Consider the following 24945-nt stretch of genomic DNA (forward strand, 5'->3'; position numbering starts at 1 on the left):
TGGTAGTCCAGCTTTAGAAGCAGGGGGCACAGAGTATTAGGGGTAAATAGGAGTAACATTGTAGTAAGTACCTGGTAGTCCAGCATTAGTAGCAGGGTGCATCGCACACTCACATCTCCTGGTCTTTTCACCTGAAACCCATCGGTCTCCTGGGTACTCGGGGTCCTGTGCCACTAAATACAAGATAGAAAACTCAATAACATGTTTTGCCCCATCGCTCACACTCTAATCTGCCCTCCTCACATACACAAACCTGCCCTTTGCCATTGTGCCCCCCACCCACATTCTGCCCCACAGACCTCCACCAAGTGATTGTCCGGTCCATACAAGTCTTTATCCAACTCGATGACCAAACTCTTGAAGAAGGAGGAGAATTTTCTCTTCATCTTACTGGGCTGAGAGAAAAAGGAGACAGTGGGTGAGTAACTAGTGAGAAAGGGGGTACAGTATAAAGCCCCCAACTGGTGTTTTCAGCCAGAGCTCCCAGTGTTCCACCAAGAAATGAAACTTTTATGTTTCTTCCACTGCAATTGGGGGCCAAAGTGTTCCTGCGCTGCTAAGGGCCCCTCCTATGACTCTGGTCCTCAAGAACCAACAAACACACGGAATAGGCAATATGGCAGTTTGACTGGATAAAGGGGCGACTTCATAAAGGGTCTGTTACACAAAGAGGAACATTGAGGAACCGGAATAGGAAACAGTTACTATGGGAACAGCAGAGTATGGGAAACGGTTACTATGGGAAGAGCAGAATATGGGAAACGGTTACTATGGGAAGAGCAGAATATGGGAAACAGTTACTATCGGAAGAGCAGAGTATGGGAAACAGTTACTATGGGAAGAGCAGAATATGGGAAACAGTTACTAAGAGAAGAGCAGAATATGGGAAACAGTTACTATGGGAAGAGCAGAATATGGGAAACAGTTACTATGGGAAGAGCAGAATATGGGAAACGGTTACTATGGGAACAACAGAATATGGGAAACAGTTACTATGGGAAGAGCAGAATATGGGAAACGGTTACTATGGGAAGAGCAGAATATGGGAAACGGTTACTATGGGAACAACAGAATATGGGAAACAGTTACTATGGGAAGAGCAGAATATGGGAATAGTTACTATGGGAAGAGCAGAATATGGGAAATGGTAACTATGGGAAGAGCAGAATATGGGAAATGGTTACTAAGAGAAGAGCAGAATATGGGAAACAGTTACTATCGGAAGAGCAGAGTATGGGAAACAGTTACTATGGGAAGAGCAGAATATGGGAAACAGTTACTAAGAGAAGAGCAGAATATGGGAAACAGTTACTATCGGAAGAGCAGAGTATGGGAAACAGTTACTATGGGAAGAGCAGAATATGGGAAACAGTTACTATGGGAAGAGCAGAATATGGGAAACAGTTACTATGGGAAGAGCAGAATATGGGAAACGGTTACTATGGGAAGAGCAGAATATGGGAAACGGTTACTATGGGAAGAGCAGAATATGGGAAACAGTTACTATGGGAAGAGCAGAATATGGGAAACAGTTACTATGGGAAGAGCAGAATATGGGAAACGGTTACTATGGGAAGAGCAGAATATGGGAAACGGTTACTATGGGACCAACAGAATATGGGAAACAGTTACTATGGGAAGAGCAGAATATGGGAAACGGTTACTATGGGAAGAGCAGAATATGGGAAACGGTTACTATGGGAACAACAGAATATGGGAAACAGTTACTATGGGAAGAGCAGAATATGGGAAATGGTAACTATGGGAAGAGCAGAATATGGGAAATGGTTACTATGGGAAGAGCAGAATATGGGAAACCGTTACTATGGGAAGAGCAGAATATGGGAAACAGTTACTATGGGAAGAGCAGAATATGGGAAACGGTTACTATGGGAACAGCAGAGTATGGGAAACAGTTACTATGGGAAGAGCAGAATATGGGAAACCTTTACTATGGGAAGAGCAGAATATGGGAAACCGTTACTATGGGAAGAGCAGAATATGGGAAATGGTTACTATGGAAACAGCAGAGTATGGGAAACAGTTACTATGGGAAGAGCAGAATATGGGAAACGGTTACTATGGGAAGAGCAGAATATGGGAAACGGTTACTATGGGAAGAGCAAAGCCGTGACCATATAAACATGTTGAGAAGCTGATCTATAACTGGTTGGAGAGACCACTCTGAGTTGCTGCCTGACTTACTCTAGTGGGAGCTGCCACACATCTCTGCAGCAGCGGTGGAAACACAAGTTGCACATAGAAAAGAATAAAGGACATGAGTCAGGGGCCCAATAAATAGGGGCCAATGTCTCCTTGCGGCCCCTCACTTACATCATCCAGTAACTTTCCTTCCACACGCAGTTCCCAGGAGGCAATGCTCCCATCAGAGTCATCAGCATCTGCTTTAGCTGGATTAAATGTATTGGAGATGTAAAGGCGGAGCTTCCTCTTTTGCTGCAAGAGAAGAACAACAGATGTGCAGTTGGTCCCTGTCCCCCATGATGCACTGCTTCCTAACAGTAATGGCTGCCCCCCCCCACAGGCAAATGGCAGAGGGGCTGTTGTAAGATGATATAGACAGTCACTATTTATTGGGGGGATGTAAGATGATATAGACAGTCACTATTTATTGGGGGGGATGTAAGATGATATAGACACTCACTATTTATTGGGGGGATGTAAGATGATATAGACAGTCACTATTTATTGGGGGGATGTAAGATGATATAGACAGTCACTATTTATTGGGGGATGTAAGAGGATATAGACAGTCACTATTTATTGGGGAGATGTAAGATGATATAGACAGTCACTATTTATTGGGGGGATGTAAGATGATATAGACAGTCACTATTTATTGGGGGGATGTAAGATGATATAGACAGTCACTATTTATTGGGGGGATGTAAGATGATATAGACAGTCACTATTTATTGGGGGGGATGTAAGATGATATAGACAGTCACTATTTATTGGGGGGATGTAAGATGATATAGACAGTCACTATTTATTGGGGGGGATGTAAGATGATATAGACAGTCACTATTTATTGGGGGATGTAAGATGATATAGACAGTCACTATTTATTGGGGGATGTAAGATGATATAGACAGTCACTATTTATTGGGGGGGATGTAAGTGATATAGACAGTCACTATTTATTGGCGGGGATATAAGATGATATAGACACTCACTATTTTATTGGGGGGATGTAAGATATATAGACAGTCACTATTTATTGGGGGGGGATGTAAGATGATATAGACAGTCACTATTTATTGGGGGGATGTAAGATGATATAGGACAGTCACTATTATTGGGGGAGATGTAAGATGATATAGACAGTCACTATTTATTGGGGGGATGTAAGATGATATAGACAGTCACTATTTATTGGGGGGATGTAAGATGATATAGACACTCACTATTTATTGGGGGGATGTAAGATGATATAGACAGTCACTATTTATTGGGGGATAGTAAGATGATATAGACAGTCACTATTTATTGGGGGGATGTAAGATGATATAGACAGTCACTATTTATTGGGGGATGTAAGATGATATAGGACAGTCACTATTTATTGGGGGGGATGTAAGATGATATAGACAGTCACTATTTATTGGGGGGATGTAAGATGATATAGACAGGGGTTCAACTATTTATTGGGGGGATTGTAAGGATGAATAGGACCACTCACTATTTATTGGGGGATGTTATAGATATAGACAGTCACTATTTATTGGGGGATGTAAGATGATATAGACACACTATTATTGGGGGGATGTGTCATATTTATTGGGGGGATGTAAGATGATATAGACAGTCACTATTTATTGGGGGAATGTAAGATGATATAGACAGTCACTATTTATTGGGGAGATGTAAGATGATATAGACAGTCACTATTTATTGGGGGGATGTAAGATGATATAGACACTCACTATTTATTGGGGGATGTAAGATGATATAGACACTCACTATTTATTGGGGGAATGTTAAGATGATATAGACAGTCACTATTTATTGGGGGGATGTAAGATGAAACTTGCCTAGGACAAGTCACTATTTATTGGGGGGATGTAAGATGATATAGACAGTCACTATTTATTGGGGGGATGTAAGATGATATAGACAGTCACTATTTATTGGGGGGATATAAGATGATATAGACAGTCACTATTTATTGGGGGATGTAAGATGATATAGACAGTCACTATTTATTGGGGGATGTAAGATGATATAGACAGTCACTATTTATTGGGGGGATGTAAGATGATATAGACAGTCACTATTTATTGGGGGATGTAAGATGATATAGACAGTCACTCTTGGGGTAGAAACAGGTTAGAGCAGTTGAGCAAGTCCAATAGGAACTGTTGTCTCTAGGAGATCCAGCGAATGCTATAGGACACCCACCCAAGTCCATGCAAGGACTACCTGGGAAATAAAGCAAGATGGATGCTCTGCGCCCCAGGTAAGTGAATTATTTGAGCAGATACACTGGCCTGGGGCTAATGTGATTTTGATCGCTGCATGACAAATTGCCACCACTTAGTGATTTTACCTTTACGTTTCCTTTAAGTGTTTGGAATCAGTTCTTCCATGAATTTGCATTTAATGAAGGCCGAGCAAGGAAAACTCAATGTTAGAAATGTTCTTCAGTCTCTCTCATAGAGCCCAAATGGCAAGGACTTTGTATCTCACCTTCCCCAAACCACTCACCTTCATGGGCCTCTTTAATGCCTCTTGGATGTCAATGCGCTTCCTCATGATGGTTTGGTCCAGTTTTCTTTCAAAGGCCAGAAGATCCATGTAGGCCTGGGACTCAGGAACAAGTTCCCGGATCTATGGGACCAACAGGGACATAAATATGAGAATTCCTCTAGGACAATAAGAGGGGCTCTTGCTAATGTAGGGTCAAGACTCTCCATGTGTAGAGTGTCAGGGCTGTGGACCCTACAGATGCACGAGCCTCTCTTATTGTCATAGAGGAATTCCACCAATCCTGCTGCACAGATCTACATTTAGAGGAGCAGACATCACTTTTGGCCAATCAGATTCATGGGTTTGAACACATTTCTCACCACAGTGTAAATATGGATATAAAATCATCTCTTAGTAGAAATGGGAAGATTTAAACATTCAAAGAAAGGTTACATAATGCAGAGGAAATGAAGTGGAAGAAATGACACATTAAATTCATAACCAAAGTACAAGGTATTGGACCCAAAGTCCCCCGGGATAAACTTCATCAAAACCAAAGGAGACTATGCACAACTCTATGAGTCTAAAGGAGTTCTCACAGTCAACTCCTAATGTAGATTCCACTCTCATTTCAGAACATTTGTATTGCTATGGAAATTTGTACTGACATTATGTAATAGAATTACTGGAGCATAATACAATGAGAGCAGTGGGTAACAGTATTCCCAAAACATTATGTAATAGAATTGCTGGAGCATTATACAATGAGAGCAGTGGGTAACAGTATTCCCAAAACATTATGTAATAGAATTGCTGGAGCATTATACAATGAGAGCAGTGGGTAACAGTATTCCCAAAACATTATTAATAGAATTACTGGAGCATTATACAATGAGAGCAGTGGGTAACAGTATTCCCAAAACATTATTAATAGAATTACTGGAGCATTATACAATGAGAGCAGTGCGTAACAGTATTCCCAAAACATTATGTAATAGAATTACTGGAGCATTATACAATGAGAGCAGTGGGTAACAGTATTCCCAAAACATTATTAATAGAATTACTGGAGAATTATACAATGAGAGCAGTGCGTAACAGTATTCCCAAAACATTATGTAATAGAATTACTGGAGCATTATACAATGAGAGCAGTGGGTAACAGTATTCCCAAAACATTATGTAATAGAATTACTGGAGCATTACCAATGAGAGCATGGGTAACAGTATTCCCAAAACATTATTAATAGAATATACTGGAGCATTATACAATGAGAGCAGTGGTAACAGTATTTCCAAAAACATATGTAATAGAAATTACTGGAGCATTATACAATGAGAGCAGTGGGTAACAGTATTCCCAAAACATTATGTAATAGAATTACTGGAGCATTATACAATGAGAGCAGTGGGTAACAGTATTCCCAAAACATTATTAATAGAATTACTGGAGCATTATACAATGAGAGCAGTGGGTAACAGTATTCCCAAAACATTATGTAATAGAATTGCTGGAGCAATTAATACAATGAGAGCAGTGGGTAACAGTATTCCCAAAACATTATTAATAGAATTACTGGAGCATTATACAAATGAGAGCAGTGGGTAACAGTATTCCCAAAACATTATGTATAGAATTGCTGGAGCATTATACAATGAAGCTGACTCCAATGAGAGCAGTGGGTACAGTATTCCCAAAACAGTTATGTAATAGAATTACTGGAGCATTTACAATGAGAAGTCAGTGGGGGTAACAGTATTCCCAAAAACATATTAATAGACAAATTAACTGGAGCATTATAACAATGAGAGCAGTGGGTAACAGTATTTCCCAGAAACAAGTTTGTAATAGAACTTACTGGAGAATTATACAATGAGAGCAGTTGGGTAACAGTTTCCCAAGAAAATTAATTAATAGAAAATACTGGAGATTATACAATTGAGAGCAGTGGTAACAGTAATTCCCAAACATATGTAATATAACTACTGGAGCATTATACAATTAGAGCAGTGGGTAACAGTATTCCCCCAAAACATATTAATAAGAATTACTGGGAGAAATTATACAATGAGAGCAACGGGTAACCAGTATTACCCAAACACCATTATGTGAATAGAATTTACTGGAGCATTATACAATGAAGAGCCAGCTGCCGTAACAGTATTTCCCAAAACATTATGTAAATAAGAATTACTGGAGAAATGAATACAATGAGAGCAGTGGGTAAACAGTATTCCCAAAAATTATGTAATAGAATTACTGGAGCATTATACAATGAGAGCAGTGGGTAACAGTATTCCCAAAACATTATTAATAGGAATTTAGCTGGAGCATTATAACAATGAGAGGCCAGTGGGTTAACAGTATTCCCAAAAACATTATGTAACTAGAATTACTGGAGGCCATTATACAATGAGAGGCAGTGGGGTAACAGTATTCCCAAAACATTAATTAATAGAATTACTGGAAGCATATACAATGAGAGCAGTGGGAAAAGTATTCCCATTATTATAAAGGTTACTGGAGGCATCTAGTACAATGAGAGCACGTGGGTAACCAGTATTCCCAAAATCGATTATTTAATTAGAATTGCTGCGGCACTTATACAATTGAGAGCAGGTGGGTAACAGTATTCCCAAAACATTATGTTAAATAGATATACTGGGTAGCATACTATACAATGAGAAGCAGTGGGTACCAAGTATTCCCAAAAACATTATGTTATAGGAATTGCTGGAGCGGATTATACAATGAGAGCAGTGGGGTAACAGTATTCCCAAAACATTTATTAATAGAATTTACCATGGAGCATTATACAATGAGAGCAGTGGGTAACAGTATTCCGCAAAACATTATGTAATAGGAATTACTTGGAGCATTAGTACAATGAGGGAGCAGTGGGGTAACAGTATCCCAAAACATTATTAATAGAATTACTGGAGCATTATACAATGAGAGCAGTGGGTAACAGTATTCCCAAAACATTATGTAATAGAATTACTGGAGAATTATACAATGAGAGCAGTGGGTAACAGTATTCCCAAAAAATTATTAATAGAATTACTGGAGAATTATACAATGAGAGCAGTGGGTAACAGTATTCCCAAAACATTATGTAATATAATTACTGGAGCATTATACAATGAGAGCAGTGGGTAACAGTATTCCCAAAACATTATTAATAGAATTACTGGAGAATTATACAATGAGAGCAACGGGTAACAGTATTCCCAAAACATTATGTAATAGAATTACTGGAGCATTATACAATGAGAGCAGTGCGTAACAGTATTCCCAAAACATTATGTAATAGAATTACTGGAGAATTATACAATGAGAGCAGTGCGTAACAGTATTCCCAAAACATTATGTAATAGAATTACTGGAGCATTATACAATGAGAGCAGTGCGTAACAGTATTCCCAAAACATTATGTAATAGAATTACTGGAGAATAATACAATGAGAGCAGTGGGTAACAGTATTCCCAAAACATTATGTAATAGAATTACTGGAGAATTATACAATGAGAGCAGTGGGTAACAGTATTCCCAAAACATTATGTAATAGAATTACTGGAGAATTATACAATGAGAGCAGTTCTACAAGCAACTCCCCTTAAGAACAATGGCTGAAGGTAATGGTAGAACCCAGGATATTGCCGTATGGAAGAACTCAAGATGAGAAATGGGAGAAATGACTTGGAACTTGGTTAAGGGATAAATCTGGTAGAATTTGGGTAGTGGAAGTTGGGTGGGAGAAGAAGAACAACCTCCCATGGACTTGGCCTATGAAGACCAAAAGTGGAAGCAGAAGATGAGTGAAGTGAGGCAGTAGTGATGTCAGATACTGTACATGTCCTGGCCAATATTCACCATAAGGACTGTTGGACTGTTACGCTCAGTGTAATATGCAGAACAGGAAGAGGTCACCGACCCCTGTCATGAGCTGATACCTACCCTCTGAGGAAGGATCTTATCTGCCATCTTCCTTCTCTTGGCACTGGATAATGAAATAAGACACATTTTGTTAGTAAGTTTACATATTACCCATAACAAACCTACATACCTCCACTAAATATTCCCACACAATACACTCACACAGAGGATCTACCAACAGCCCCATATACTCACACAATCCTTTATCAAGGGCTCCAATAGAATCACAGCAAATATTTAGGATTGACCCCTGTTCACATGTGGACTAACACTCACAGATGGGATTTACTCCATGACTCACACTCACACAAGGGATTTACTCCTGGACTAACACTCACAGAAGGGGTTTACTCATGGACTCACACAAGGGATTTACTTGTAGACTCAAAGAAGGGATTTACTCCAGGACTCACACTCATGTATGGATTTGCTTGTGGACTCACACAAGGGATTTACTCCTGGACTCACACTCGCAGTATGGATTTGCTTGTGGACTCACGCAAGGGATTTACTTATAGACAAACACTCACACAAGGGATTTATTTCTGGACTCAGACTAGCAGTATGGATTTGCATGTGGACTCACACAAGGGATTTACTCCTGGACTCACACTCGCAGTATGGATTTGCATGTGGACTCACACTCACACAAGGGATTTACTCCTGACCTAAACTCGCAGCATGGATTTGCAAATCGACTCACACTCACACAAGGGATTTACTCCAGGACTCACACTCGCAGTATGGATTTGCATGTGGACTCACACTCACACAAGGGATTTACTCCTGACCTAAACTCGCAGCATGGATTTGCAAATCGACTCACACTCACACAAGGGATTTACTCCAGGACTCACACTCGCAGTATGGATTTGCATGTGGACTCACACTCACACAAGAGATTTACTCCTGACTCAAACTCGCAGTATGGATTTGCAAATCGACTCACACTCACACAAGGGATTTACTCCAGGACTCACACTCGCAGTATGGATTTGCTTGTGGACTCACACAAGGGATTTACATGTAGACAAACACTCACTCAAGGGATTTACTCCAGGACTCACACTCATGTATGGATTTGCTTGTGGACTCACACAAGGGATTTACATGTAGACAAACACTCACTCAAGGGATTTACTCCAGGACTCACACTCATGTATGGATTTGCTTGTGGACTCACACAAGGGATTTACTCCAGGACTCACACTCATGTATGGATTTGCTTGTGGACTCACACAAGGGATTTACTCCAGGACTCACACTCGCAGTATGGATTTGCATGTGGACTCACACTTACTCAAGGGATTTACTCCAGGACTCACACTCACTCGAGATATTTACTCCAGGACTCACACTCTCGTATGGTTTTGCATGTGGACTTACACTCACTCAAGGGATTTACTCCAGGACTCACACTAACATATGGATTTGCTTGTGGACTCCCACAAGGGCTTTACTTGTAGACAAACACTCACACATGGGATTTACTCATGGACTCAGCCAATAACTTTACTTATGGATTTAAACTCTCAAAGGAACGTTACTCATGGAGTCACTTGTGGAGTCACACATGCACATCTACTCATGAAAACACACACTCAGAATGAGTATTAACTCATGGACTCACTCTCACATAGATGATTTAATCGTGGGTGCCAATTCACCAAGGTGATATACTGTATTGTACCTATAGGCTTAGGCTTAAACTGATACTCGAGGGCCTTACTCATGGGCTCACACAAACAAAAGGTACTCATGAGTACACCCTGACCAAAGGCTTTACTCACTAATTTACACATATAAGGATGATTTACTCATGGACCCAAAATCATACATTGGATTTACTTATAAACCCAGACTAGGGAAAATAATTTACTCAGGAACTCACATTTACAAAATGGCTTTACTCATACAAAGGTTAATGCCTTCATACTCACCCAAAGACTTTACTCATGAGGGTATATTTATCAAAGAGTGAAGTTAGAGATCACCACAGTCCACTAGAGGGAAATTCCACCACTCTCCATTCATTTCTATGGGATTTTTAAAGGCGTATTTATCAAACAATGAAAGTTCACCCTTTGATAAATAATCATTTAAAAATCCCATAGAAATGAATGGAGAGTGGTGGAATTTCCCTCTAGTGGACTGTGGTGATCTCTAACTTCACTCTTTGATAAATATACCCCAAAGACTTTACTGGTTTACTTTGTACAAACATTTAAGGACTCATCCTCACAAAAGGCTTTAATCCTGGACCTCTACAATGACTAATGGATTTAAACTCACCCAAAGACTTGTGTGTTTACATACACAAAGGCTTTACTCCTAGGCTCAGACTCACAAGGCAGATTTATTCATGGACTCAGGATCACACAACAGCTTTACTCACTGATATACACTCCTACAAACACTCATGGGTTCACAGTCACACAATGGTGTTACTTGTGGACTTGTGTGCAGATTTATTCATGGGTTCATATTTGCAAGACACACAGGTACAAAGAGGACATACTCGTAGACTCACACAGAGGAGTTGCTCAAAGTCACACTCAAAAAGTCTGACAAAAGCTTTGCTCAAAGCCTGAAACTCACAGGAGGTTTTATATAGCGGCTCATTCTTACACAGAGGAGTAACTCAGACTCACAAACTAAAGCTTTACTCACAGACTGATACTCACAGAAGGTTTTATATAGCGGCTTATTCTTACACAGAGGAGTAACTCAGACTCACAAACTAAAGATTTACTTACAGACTGATACTCACAGGAGTTTTTATATAGGGGCTCATTCTTACACAGAGGAGTAACTCAGACTCACAAACTAAAGATTTACTTACAGACTGATACTCACAGGAGTTTTTATATAAGGGCTCATTCTTACACAGAGGAGTAACTCAGACTCACAAACTAAAGATTTACTTACAGACTGATACTCACAGGAGTTTTTATATAGGGGCTCATTCTTACACAGAGGAGTAACTCAGACTCACAAACTAAAGATTTACTTACAGACTGATACTCACAGGAGTTTTTATATAGGGGCTAATTCTTACACAGAGGAGTAACTCAGACTCACAAACTAAAGATTTACTTACAGACTGATACTCACAGAAGGTTTTATATAGAGGCTCAATCTTACACAGAGGAGTAACTCAGACTCACAATCTAAAGCTTTACTCACTGACTGATATAGCGGCTCATTCTTACAAAGAGGAATAATTTAGACTCACAAACTAAAGCTTTACTCACAGACTGGTACTCACAGAAGGTTTTATATAGCGGCTTATTCTTACACAGAGGAGTAACTCTGACTCACAAACTAAAGCTTTACTCACAGACTGATACTCACAGAAGGTTTTATATAGTGGCTCATTCTTACACAGAGGAGTAACTCCGACTCACAAACTACAGCTTTACTCACAGACTGATACTCACAGAAGGTTTTATATAGCGGCTTATTCTTACACAGAGGAGTAACTCTGACTCACAAACTAAAGCTTTACTCACAGACTGATACTCACAGAAGGTTTTATATAGTGGCTCATTCTTACACAGAGGAGTAACTCCGACTCACAAACTAAAGCTTTACTCACAGACTGATACTCACAGAAGGTTTTATATAGTGGCTTATTCTTACACAGAGGAGTAACTCCGACTCACAAACTAAAGCTTTATTCACAGACTGATACTCACAAAGAGGCTCTATGTCAGGACTTATTTTTACTTGTAGTCAAAGAAAGATACCTAATGGCAGTGTCACAGTTTAGACCCATCACATAAGTTTAGAGTTAGGTTCCAACTTGATCATACAGTGGGACCAATGAAAATGACTCCATTGGTCAGCAGCACTGTAATTTACCTACGGCTCCGCCCCTGCGTGGGATTGGATTGCTGCTGGACCTGAGGTGGAGCTGAACGCTTCCTTGTTGGCTCCATCACTGCTGGTGGTATTCCAGGCCGAACTGAGGGGCTTCCACCAAATGGTGGCCCTGGAGGGCCCATAGGAGCTCCTTGATGAGGCATCCGTGCCCCAGATGGCATCCCAGGACGCTGCCAAGAAAGAGAGGTCCAATTAAATGAGTAAAGTAATGGCACAAGAGCTGATCATGACCCCACCACTTCCATGTACAGCAAAAGCCTGGAGACATGACAAGAGACACCCCTGAAGCACTGCTCCCCAACTTGGTGCAGGATCTGAGAACAACACTGCCCCCAGTGGCTACACAAGTAAAGCTGAGAGGAGAGCTCCTTTGGGGTTATGAGCAAGAGAGAGGAGACCTAAAGTAGTTACTCATGTATTGTATGCCTGTATGACAGTCACGTTAGTGCCACGTTATATTATACACATGTACATACACATTGGCTGCCACCAGACCAAAGCTCCTCCTCCCATTAGCTGCAATCACAGTTTGCTTGATTGGAACTTTTGGCCCTTACCTGTGAGATGCTGGTGTTCTAATTCCACCCACTGCCTGAGTTACAGACTCCTTGCCCCTCCCTAGGTAAGTGTCCATCAGACTGTTTTAGTCTCACCCACTGCCTAAGTTACAGACTCCTTGCCCCTCCCTAGGTAAGTGTCCATCAGAGTGTTTTAGTCCCACCCACTGCCTGAGTTACAGACTTTCTGCTCCTCCCCCTGTAAGTTCCATCAGAGTGTTTTAGTCCCACCCACTGCCTGAGTTACAGACTTTCTGCCCCTTCCCAGGTAAGTGTCCATCAGAGTGTTTTAGTCCCACCCACTGCCTGAGTTACAGAATCTCTGCTCCTCCCCCTGTAAGTTCCATCAAAGTGTTTTAGTCCCACCCACTGCCTGAGTTACAGAATCTCTGCTCCTCCCCCTGTAAGTTCCATCAAAGTGTTTTAGTCCCACCCACTGCCTGAGTTACAGACTCTATGCTCCTCCCCTTGTAAGTTCCATCAGAGTGTTTTAGTCCCACCCACTGCCTGAGTTACAGACTTTCTGCCCCTTCCCAGGTAAGTGTCCATCAGAGTCTTTTAGTCCCACCCACTGCCTGAGTTACAGAATCTCTGCTCCTCCCCCTGTAAGTTCCATCAAAGTGTTTTAGTCCCACCCACTGCCTGAGTTAGATACTTTCTGCTCCTCCCCCTTAATTGCTACTCTCTGCCACCCCCAGATTGCAATGAAAGTGTTCTAGTCCCACGCACATAGCCATCACTGGAGATACACAAATGCTGCAAAGCAAACTGCCATTAGAATATTCTTGCCCCACCCACAGACTCCCAGCCCTCCCCTATCAGCTGTGATCAGACTATTAACTGAGCCAGTGGCATTAAACTCCTTAGCAAAAGAGCTAATTGTTCACAAAAAAAGGGGGAGGTGGCTCTATGGGTATCTATAGATTATAGACAGGGCAGTGTGGGTATCTAAAAGAGCTTAGTTCAGTTTTAGACCAGCCCCTGTTTCTGATTTTCTCAGATTCACTTTCATCTGGTATGGTGCCTATGGGTTGGAGAAAAGCTGATGTTATTCCAATATTTAAAGGGGATTATCTCAACCTGGCAATTATAGGCCAGTAAGACTGACATCAAAATTTTGTCCTAATGAATGTCATTATGAGCAGCAATCAGCATGGCTTTATGAAGGATAGGTCATGTCAGACGAATTTGATTGCTTTTTATGATGAGGTAAGTAAGATGCTGGACAGTGGGGGGGCAGTAGATCTATTTGGATTTTGCCAAAGCGTTTGATACTGTGCCCCACAAACAACTGCTTTCTAAACTAAGGTCTGTTGGGCTTAATGAAGTCGTTTGCACATGGATAGGAAACTGGCTACAGGATCGGGTACAGAGGGTGGTTGTTAATGGGACATTCTCTACTTGGAGTAAGGTTCTTAGTGGGGTCCCCCAGGGCTCAGTATTGGGGCCACTTTTATTTAACTTGTTCATTAATGACTTAGGGGAGGGTATTGTAAGTAATGTATCAGTGTTTGCAGATGAGAGAAAACTATCAGCCCAATTAATTCCATCCAGGATGTGGCACTTGCAACAGGATCTTGACTAACTGGCAATCTGGGCAGCTAAGTGGCAAATGAGATTCAATGTTGATAAATGTAAAGTCCTGCACCTGGGATGTAACAATATCCACTTATACCCTTAATGGGACTGCACTAGGCAAATCCATAATGGAGACGGAGCTTGGAGTCCTTGTAGATAATAAACTTGTCTGTAGCAAGCAATGCCAGTCAGCAGCATCAAGGGCAAATAAGGTCTTGACTTGTATTAAATGGGGCAGAGAGTCACGGGAGGAGGGGGTCCCACTGTATAGAGCACTGGTAAGGCCCCATCTAGAATATGCCCTACAGTTTTGGTCTCCATCACTCAAACAGGACATTATTGTATTAGAGAGGGGACAGAGAAGGGCAACTAAGCTGGTAAAGAGCAAATGTTAGCTATGAGGAAAGACTGGCCAAATTGGGGATGTTCACTCTGGAGAAGAGGCGCTTAAGGGGAGATATGATAACTATGTATAAATATATAAGGGGATCATATAATAATCTCTCTAATGATTTATTTACCAGTAGCTCCTTCCAGCTGACACAAGGTCACCCATTCCTATTAGAAGAAAAGAGGTTCCAGCTAAATATTGGGAAGGGGTTTGTTACAGTGAGAGCTGTGAAGATGTGGAATTGTCTCCCCGAATCAGTGGTACAGGCTGATACATTAGATAGGTACAAGGAAGGGTCGGATGCTTTATTCACCAGTAGCTCCTCCCAGCAGACAGGAGGGATCCAATGAGATTAGAGGAGGGAAAGGGGTGTTACAGGGAGAGCTGGGAAGTGAATCAGGGGTACAGGCTGATACATTAGATAGGTACAAGGAAGGGTCGGATGCTTTATTCACCAGTAGCTCCTCCCAGTAGACAGGAGGGAGCCAATGAGATTAGAGGAGGGAAAGGGGTGTTACAGGGAGAGCTGGGAAGTGAATCAGGGGTACAGGCTGATACATTAGATAGGTACAAGGAAGGGTCGGATGATTTATTCACCAGTAGCTCCTCCCAGCAGACAGGAGGGAGCCAATGAGATTAGAGGAGGGAAAGGGGTGTTACAGGGAGAGCTGGGAAGTGAATCAGTGGTACAGGCTGATACATTAGATAGGTACAAGGAAGGGTCGGATGCTTTATTCACCAGTAGCTCCTCCCAGCAGACAGGAGGGAGCCAATGAGATTAGAGGAGGGAAAGGGGTGTTACAGGGAGAGCTGGGAAGTGAATCAGGGGTACAGGCTGATACATTAGATAGGTACAAGGAAGGGTCGGATGCTTTATTCACCAGTAGCTCCTCCCAGCAGACAGGAGGGAGCCAATGAGATTAGAGGAGGGAAAGGGGTGTTACAGGGAGAGCTGGGAAGTGAATCAGGGGTACAGGCTGATACATTAGATAGGTATAAGAAGGGGTTGGATGGTGTTTAGCAAGTGAGGGAATACAGGGATATGGGAGAGAGCTCATAGTACAAGTTGATCCAGGGACTGGTCCCATTGCATCTTCCCCCTCTGAAATCCTTAGCATGGCTGCCTGTTAAGCAAAGGATAGTATATAAACCCCTTCTACTAACATTCAAAGCCATTCACTCCTCTGCTCCTCACTACATTTCTTCTCTTGTCTCACTATACGTTCCTGGTCATGTTCTCCGCTCTTCTCAGAGTCCCTTCTCTTCACACCATCCACATTCACTGCCACCTCTCATCTCAAACCCTTCTATCCTGCTGTTCCTTCTCTCTGGAATTCCATCCCTGAATTCCTCCATAAGGAATCCTCTCTTAATCTCTTCAAGAAAAAACTAACATTAGCCTAGTCCTGTCCCTACTGACTGTGCCTTACCTTGTGCACTTTTTCATCTCTAATTTGTACCTGTATGTTATCCTCCCATCCACTTAGACTGTAAGCTCTACGGGGCAGGGACCTCCTTCCCACTATGTCTCTCACCACATAGCACTTAAGCTCTTTGTCCTATGATTCTGTATATATTTATAATGTGATTTGTCTCCCCATGTATACCTTTATATATATATTGTACTTTAATGCTCTGTACAGCACTTTACAAATAAACTTATACATACAAATTGAGAGGCTTTGGATGGTTTTTTTTGCCTTACTCTGGATCTACTGACAGTTAGGCAGGTTAAAAAAAGTTAAAAGGTTGAACTTGATGGACGAGTGTCTTTTTTCAAACCAATGTACTATCTATCTATAGGTTACACATTGGGCAGTGTGGCTATCTATAGATAATACACAGGGCAGTGTGGGTTTCTATAGGTAATACGTAGGGCAGTGTGGGTATCTATAGATAATACACAGGGCAGTGTGGGTTTCTATAGGTAATACGTAGGGCAGTGTGGGTATCTATAGATAATACACAGGGCAGTGTGGGTATCTATAGGTAGTACACAGGGCAGTGTTGGTTTCTATAGATAATACACAGGCCAGTGTTGGTTTCTATAGGTAGTACACAGGGCAGTGTGGGTATCTTTAGGTAATATACAGGACAGTGTGGGTATCTATAGGTAGTACACATGGCAGTGTTGGTTTCTATAGATAATACACAGGGCAGTGTGGGTATCTATAGGTAATATACAGGACAGTGTGGGTATCTATAGGTTAAACAAGAGGCAGTGTGGGTATCTATAGGTAATACAGGGGGCAGCGAAGTTATCAATAGGTTATACACAAGGGCAGTGTGGGTATCTATAGGTTATACACGGGGCAGTGTGGGTATCTATAAGGTACACACAGGGCAGTGTGGGTATCTATAGGTTATACACAGGGCAGTGTGGATATTTATAGGTTATACACAGGGCAATGTGGGTATCTATAGGTTATACACAGGGCAATGTGGATATTTATAGGTTATACACAGGGCAGTGTGGGTATCTATAGGGAATACACAGGGCAATGTGGGTATCTATAGGTTATACAGAGGGCAATCTGGGTATCTATAGGTAATACACAGGGCAGTGAGGTTACCAATAGGTTATACACAAGGGAAGTGTGGGTATCTATAGGTTATACACGGGGCAGTGTGGGTACCTATAGGTAATACATAGGGCAGTGTGGGTATCTATAGGTTATACACAGGGCAGTGTGGGTATCTATAGGTTATACAGAGGGCAATGTGGGTATCTATAGGGAATACACAGGGCAGTGTGGATATTTATAGGTTATACACAGGGCAATGTGGGTATCTATAGGTTATACACAGGGCAATGTGGGTATCGATAGGTTATACAGAGGGCAATGTGGGTATCTATAGGTAATACACGGGGCAGTGAGGTTACCAATAGGTTATACACAAGGGCAGTGTGGGTATCTATAGGTTATACACGGGGCAGTGTGGGTATCTATAGGTAATACATAGGGCAGTGTGGGTATCTATAGGTTATACACAGGGCAGTGTGGGTATCTATAGGTAATACACGAGGCAGTGTGGGTATCTATAGGTTATACAGAGGGCAATGTGGGTATCTATAGGTAATACACGGGGCAGTGAGGTTACCAATAGGTTATACACAAGGGCAGTGTGGGTATCTATAGGTTATACACAGGGCAGTGTGGGTATCTATAGGTTATACACGGGGAAGTGTGGGTATCTATAGGTAATACATAGGGCAGTGTGGGTATCTATAGGTTATACACAGGGCAGTGTGGGTATCTATAGGTTATACAGAGGGCAATGTGGGTATCTATAGGGAATACACGGGGCAGTGAGGTTACCAATAGGTTATACACAAGGGCAGTGTGGGTATCTATAGGTTATACACGGGGCAGTGTGGGTATCTATAGGTAATACATAGGGCAGTGTGGATATTTATATGTTATACACAGGGCAATGTGGGTATCTATAGGTTATACACAGGGCAATGTGGGTATCTATAGGTTATACACAGGGCAATGTGGGTATCTATAGGTAATACACGGGGCAGTGAGGTTACCAATAGGTTATACACAAGGGCAGTGTGGGTATCTATAGGTTATACACAAGGGCAGTGTGGGTATCTATAGGTTATACACAGGGCAGTGTGGGTATCTATAGGTAATACACGAGGCAGTGTGGGTATATAAAGGTTATATATGGGCATTGTTGGTATCTATAGGTTATAGATGGGGCAGTGTGTATCTGTAGGTAAAGGAAAATATAGATAAGTATTGGCTATGAACAGGTTAGTATCGATAGATATGATAAAGACAGGGCAATGTGGGTATCTATAGGTAATACACAGGGTAGTGAGTATCTATAGGTTATAGACAGAAAAGTACATTTATCTTTAGGTTATAGAAATGGTCAGAATGGGTTACTTTGGTTACAAATGGTAGGTGTAGGTTACACAGAGAGACTGTACAGATACCTAGAGGTTATAGATGGGGTAAAACCGATGCCTATATGGGAAATGGGCAATATGGGTAATTATATGTGATATATGAATACTCTGGATAATTTTTTGTATAAACTATACTTCCCTTCTTGCCCTCCCAAAAGTGCCCCTCCCACTTTGAATTGCCCCTCACTCACCACTCCATGTACCAGGAACTCAAACAATTTGCTCTTAGTTGCCCTGCGAGCTCCTCCTGCCGAGTCATCAGTTGCCATGTGTCCCCCCTCTGAGTACTCAGGTACTAGGTGCCGCCCTGTAAGAAGTGACTGTGAGTATGTCAGGTAACTGTCACCAAACAGTCCCTACAGCCCAGCAAGCATCATGGGGTACTGTCAGAATGCCCAGCCTACATTCCCCCCTGTACCCTAGAGACTGTGTGTAAGTTCCCCCAATACACTACTCTGGACCTATTCATCATGCAGTGTAAATCATCCATATGTATGTATACTGCCCCCAGAGCTCCATATGCTCCATATGCATCATGTACATCCAATCCTGGCCTGTATACTGCCCCCAGAGCTCCACCTGCATCATATATATCCATTCCTGTACTGTATACTGCCCCCAGAGCTCCATATGTATCATATACATCCATTCCTGTACTATATACTGCCCCCAGAGCTCCATATGTATCATGTACATCCATTCCTGTACTATATACTGCCCCCAGAGCTCCACATGCATCATATACATCCATTCCTGTACTATATACTGCCCCCAGAACACATGTATCATGTAAATCCATTCCTGTACTATATACTGCCCCCAGAGTACCACGTGTATGGAGTATATACAGGGTACATAGTATCTGTAGGGTATGGAGTATATGCACGGTACATAGTATATGTAGGGCATGGAGTATATACAGGGTACATAGTATCTGTAGGGTATGGAGTATATACAGGGTACATATTATCTGTAGGGTATGGAGTATATGCACGGTACATAGTATATGTAGGGTATGGAGTATATACAGGGTACATAGTATATGTAGGGTATGGAGTATATACAGGGTACATAGTATATGTAGGGTATGGAGTATATACAGGGTACATAGTATATGTAGGGTATGGAGTATATACAGGGTACATAGTATATGTAGGGAATAGAGTATATACAGGGTACATAGTATCTGTAGGGTATGGAGTATATACAGGGTACATATTATCTGTAGGGTATGGAGTATATGCACGGTACATAGTATATGTAGGGTATGGAGTATATACAGGGTACATAGTATATGTAGGGTATGGAGTATATACAGGTTACATAGTATATGTAGGGAATGGAGTATATGCACGGTACATAGTATATGTAGGGTATGGAGTATATACAGGGTACATAGTATATGTAGGGTATGGAGTATATACAGTGTACATAGTATATGTACGGTATGGAGTATATACAGGGTACATAGTATCTGTAGGGTATGGAGTATATACAGGGTACATATTATCTGTAGGGTATGGAGTATATACAGGGTACATAGTATATGTAGGGTATGGAGTATATACAGGGTACATAGTATATGTAGGGAATAGAGTATATACAGGGTACATAGTATATGTATGGTATGGAGTATATACAGGGTACATAGTATATGTACGGTATGGAGTATATGCACGGTACATAGTATATGTAGGGTATGGAGTATATACAGGGTACATAGTATATGTAGGGAATGGAGTATATACAGGGTACATAGTATATGTAGGGAATGGAGTATATGCACGGCACATAGTATATGTACGGTATGGAGTATATACAGGGTACATAGTATATGTACGGTATGGAGTATATACAGGGTACATAGTATATGTAGGGAATGGAGTATATACAGGGTACATAGTATATGTAGGGTATGGAGTATATACAGGGTACATAGTATATGTAGGGAATAGAGTATATACAGGGTACATAGTATATGTATGGTATGGAGTATATACAGGGTACATAGTATATGTACGGTATGGAGTATATGCACGGTACATAGTATATGTAGGGCATGGAGTATATACAGGGTACATAGTATATGTAGGGAATGGAGTATATACAGGGTACATAGTATATGTAGGGAATGGAGTATATGCACGGTACATAGTATATGTAGGGTATGGAGTATATACAGGGTACACAGTATCTGTAGGGTATGGAGTATATACAGGTTACATAGTATCTGTAGGGTATGGAGTATATACAGGGTACATATATACAGTGTATAGCAGGACTGTAGTGCAGTGTATGTGACCCAAATTGGAGGCTCTTTCAGTACCAGTTCCTCAGTACCTGACACAGGTGAGTAAGGAAAGTGAGAGCTCTCCAATCCCTTATATTATGCCCCCCCCTAAATTCAGGCGAGACTGCACCCTCCCTCCTTATACACAGGACTGTCACTGTGAGACTGCACCCCCCCTCCTTATACACAGGACTGTCACTGTGAGACTGCACCCCCCCTCCTTATACACAGGACTGTCACTGTGAGACTGAACCCCCCCTCCTTATACACAGGACTGTCACTGTGAGACTGAACCCCCCCTCCTTATACACAGGACTGTCACTGTGAGACTGAACCCCCCCTCCTTATACACAGGACTGTCACTGTGAGACTGCACCCCCCCTCCTTATACACAGGACTGTCACTGTGAGACTGAACCCCCCCTCCTTATACACAGGACTGTCACTGTGAGACTGCACCCCCCCCTCCTTATACACAGGACTGTCACTGTGAGACTGCACCCCCCCTCCTTATACACAGGACTGTCACTGTGAGACTGAACCCCCCCTCCTTATACACAGGACTGTCACTGTGAGACTGCACCCCCCCTCCTTATACACAGGACTGCAAGTACCATCAGAGAACTCTCTGGACTGAGAGACTGTACTTCCCCCTCCCGCACTAAGTTCAGGCTGTCTGTATTGTCTCCGTCTCTCTCCTCTGTAGGTCTCACAAAGGTCCCTGGAAGTCTCTCACCCTGTCTGTAAGTCCTGGGTCTCCCTTCTTTGTAGATCTCACACAGGTCCCTGTAAGTGTCTCTTTCTGTCCGTAAGTCCTGGCTTTCTTCCCTGGAGGACTCACTCAGATCTGTGAAAGTGGAGGGTCTGTCGATGCCTCTCTCTGGCGGTCAGGCTGGGGGTCTCTCAGGGCTGTGATGAGGGCCCACTCTCCCCCCTACATGAGCCGCATTCCTTCCACTGATAAGCCAGGAATAGATCCAGCACAGAACTGTAACACAGTCTCTCTTTCTCTGTCTCTCACAGCTGTCTCTGCCTGTCTATAACTGGGAATGTCTGTGTGCTTGTCCAGCTGTCCTGCAGCTGTCTCTGTCTGTCTCACATTCTATTAGAAACCAAACCCCTCTGTCTCCTTCTCTGGGTCTGGCTCATCGCAGGCACTACATGGCTCTCTTTCCCCAATCTCTGTCTGTCTCACAGCTCTGTATGTCACTCTCCCCTCAGTCTGTCTCACAGCTCAGTATGTCAGTCCCCCCCCCCGTCTGTCTCAGTTCTGTATGTCAGTCCCCCCCTGTCTGTCTCACAGTCCTGTATGTCAGTCCCCCCCTGTCTGTCTCACAGCTCTGTATGTCACTCTCCCCTCAGTCTGTCTCACAGCTCTGTATGTCACTCTCCCCTCAGTCTGTCTCACAGCTCTATATGTCACTGTCCCCCTGCCTGTCTCAAAGCTCTGTATGTCACTCTCCCCTCTGTCTGTCTCACAGCTCTGTATGTCACTCTCCCCTCAGTCTGTCTCACAGCTCTGTATGTCACTCTCACCTCAGTCTGTCTCACAGCTCAGTATGTCAGTCTCACAGCCAGTTCCCCCCCTGTCTGTCTCAGTTCTGTATGTCAGTCCCCCCCTGTCTGTCTCAGTTCTGTATGTCAGTCCCCCCCTGTCTGTCTCACAGTCCTGTATGTCAGTCCCCCCTGTCTGTCTCACAGCTCTGTATGTCACTCTCACCTCTGTCTGTCTCACAGCTCTATATGTCACTCTCCCCCTGCCTGTCTCAAAGCTCTGTATGTCACTCTCCCCTCTGTCTGTCTCACAGCTCTGTATGTCACTCTCCCCTCAGTCTGTCTCACAGCTCTGTATGTCACTCTCACCTCAGTCTGTCTCACAGCTCAGTATGTCAGTCCCCCCCTGTCTGTCTCAGTTCTGTATGTCAGTCCCCCCCTGTCTGTCTCACAGTCCTGTATGTCAGTCCCCCCCTGTCTGTCTCACAGCTCTGTATGTCAGTCCCCCCCTGTCTGTCTCACAGCTCTGTATGTCACTCTCACCTCAGTCTGTCTCACAGCTCAGTATGTCAGTCCCCCCATGTCTGTCTCAGTTCTGTATGTCAGTCCCCCCCTGTCTGTCTCACAGTCCTGTATGTCAGTCCCCCCCTGTCTGTCTCACAGCTCTGTATGTCACTCTCACCTCTGTCTGTCTCACAGCTCTATATGTCACTCTCCCCCTGCCTGTCTCAAAGCTCTGTATGTCACTCTCCCCTCTGTCTGTCTCACAGCTTTGTATGTCACTCTCCCGAGTCTGTTTCACAGCTCTGTATGTCACACTCCCCCTGCCTGTCTCAAAGCTCTGTATGTCACTCTCCCCTCTGTCTGTCTCACAGCTCTGTATGTCACTCTCACCTCAGTCTGTCTCACAGCTCAGTATGTCAGTCCCCCCCTGTCTGTCTCAGTTCTGTATGTCAGTCCCCCCCTGTCTGTCTCACAGCTCTGTATGTCACTCTCACCTCTGTCTGTCTCACAGCTCTATATGTCACTCTCCCCCTGCCTGTCTCAAAGCTCTGTATGTCACTCTCCCCTCTGTCTGTCTCACAGCTTTGTATGTCACTCTCCCGAGTCTGTTTCACAGCTCTGTATGTCACACTCCCCCTGCCTGTCTCAAAGCTCTGTATGTCATTCTCCCCTCTGTCTGTCTCACAGCTCTGTGTGTCACTCTCCCCTGAGTCTGTCTCACAGATCTGTATGTCACTCTCCCCTCTCCCTCTGTCTGTCTCACAGCTCTGTATGTCACTCTCCCCTGAGTCTGTCTCACAGCTCTGTATGTCACTTTCCCCTCTGTCTGTCTCACAACTGTCTATCACTCTCCCCTCTGTCTGTCTCGCAGCTCTGTCTGTCCTCTGTCTGTCCCTTTTCCTCTATCTGTCTCACAGCTGTCTGTCACTTTCCCTCTGTCTGTCACTTTCTCACTCTCCCCCTGCCTGTCTCAAAACTCTGTCTGTCACTTTCCCTCTGTCTGTCTCACAGCTCTGTATATCACTCTCCCCTCTGTCTGTCTCACAGCTCTGTCTGTCACTTTTCCCTCTGTCTGTCTGTCTCACAGCTCTGTTTGTCACTAACTCCTCTGTCTTTCTCATAGCTCTGCATGTCTGTCATTTAACCCTCTGTCTGTCTAACAGCTCTATATGTCACTATCCCCTCTGTCTGTCTCCCAACTCTGTCTGTCACTTTCCTTCTGTCTGTCTCACAGCTCTGTCTGTCACTTTCCCCTCTGTCTGTCTCACAGCTTTGCCTATCACTATAACCTCTATCTGTCTCACAGCTCTTTCTGTCACTTTCCTCCATCTGTCTCACAGTTGTCCGACGTTCCCCTTTGTCACTTTCCCCATCTTTCTCACAGTTCTGTCTGTCTCACAGCATTATCTGTCACCTTCTCGTCTGGTTGTTTTACATCTCTGGCTGTCACTTGCCCCTCTCTCTTTCTCATATTTCTGGCTTTCTCAAAGTTCTGGCTGTCACTTTCCCCTTTGTCTCATAATTCTGCCATTTTTCCCTCTGACTGTCACTTTCCCTGACTGTCTCACAGCTCTGTTTGTCTCAAAGCTCTGCCTGTCTCACAGCTCTGTCTGTCACTTTGCCTTTTGTATGTCTAACAGCACAGTCACTTTTGCCTCTGTCTGTCACTTACAG

General features: G+C 43.0%; 1 protein-coding gene across 5 annotated transcripts in view; it reads right to left on the reverse strand.

The window, feature by feature from the left end:
• The window catches only part of LOC108695582 (SWI/SNF-related matrix-associated actin-dependent regulator of chromatin subfamily D member 3), a 46764-nt gene that overhangs the window by 9315 nt on the left and 12504 nt on the right, over window positions 1–24945 (reverse strand). Inside the window, exons 1-8 of one of the 5 annotated variants that reach the window (XM_041568172.1) lie at window positions 22115–22291; window positions 19176–19291; window positions 12513–12703; window positions 8670–8712; window positions 4729–4851; window positions 2335–2457; window positions 300–395; window positions 72–173 (exon numbers count right to left, since the gene is read on the reverse strand). In XM_041568172.1, coding sequence (XP_041424106.1) covers window positions 72–173; window positions 300–395; window positions 2335–2457; window positions 4729–4851; window positions 8670–8712; window positions 12513–12703; window positions 19176–19253 — 756 coding nt within the window. In that variant the 5' untranslated portion in view covers window positions 19254–19291; window positions 22115–22291. Of the gene's footprint in view, window positions 1–71; window positions 174–299; window positions 396–2334; window positions 2458–4728; window positions 4852–8669; window positions 8713–12512; window positions 12704–19175; window positions 19292–21887; window positions 21988–22009; window positions 22292–24945 lie in introns of those variants that run through there. The other 4 variants (XM_041568171.1, XM_041568173.1, XM_041568170.1 and 1 more) reach the window with 4 other exon arrangements.

The sequence above is a fragment of the Xenopus laevis genome, chromosome 6S, assembly GCF_017654675.1.
Source record: "Xenopus laevis strain J_2021 chromosome 6S, Xenopus_laevis_v10.1, whole genome shotgun sequence".
NCBI lineage: Eukaryota > Metazoa > Chordata > Amphibia > Anura > Pipidae > Xenopus > Xenopus laevis.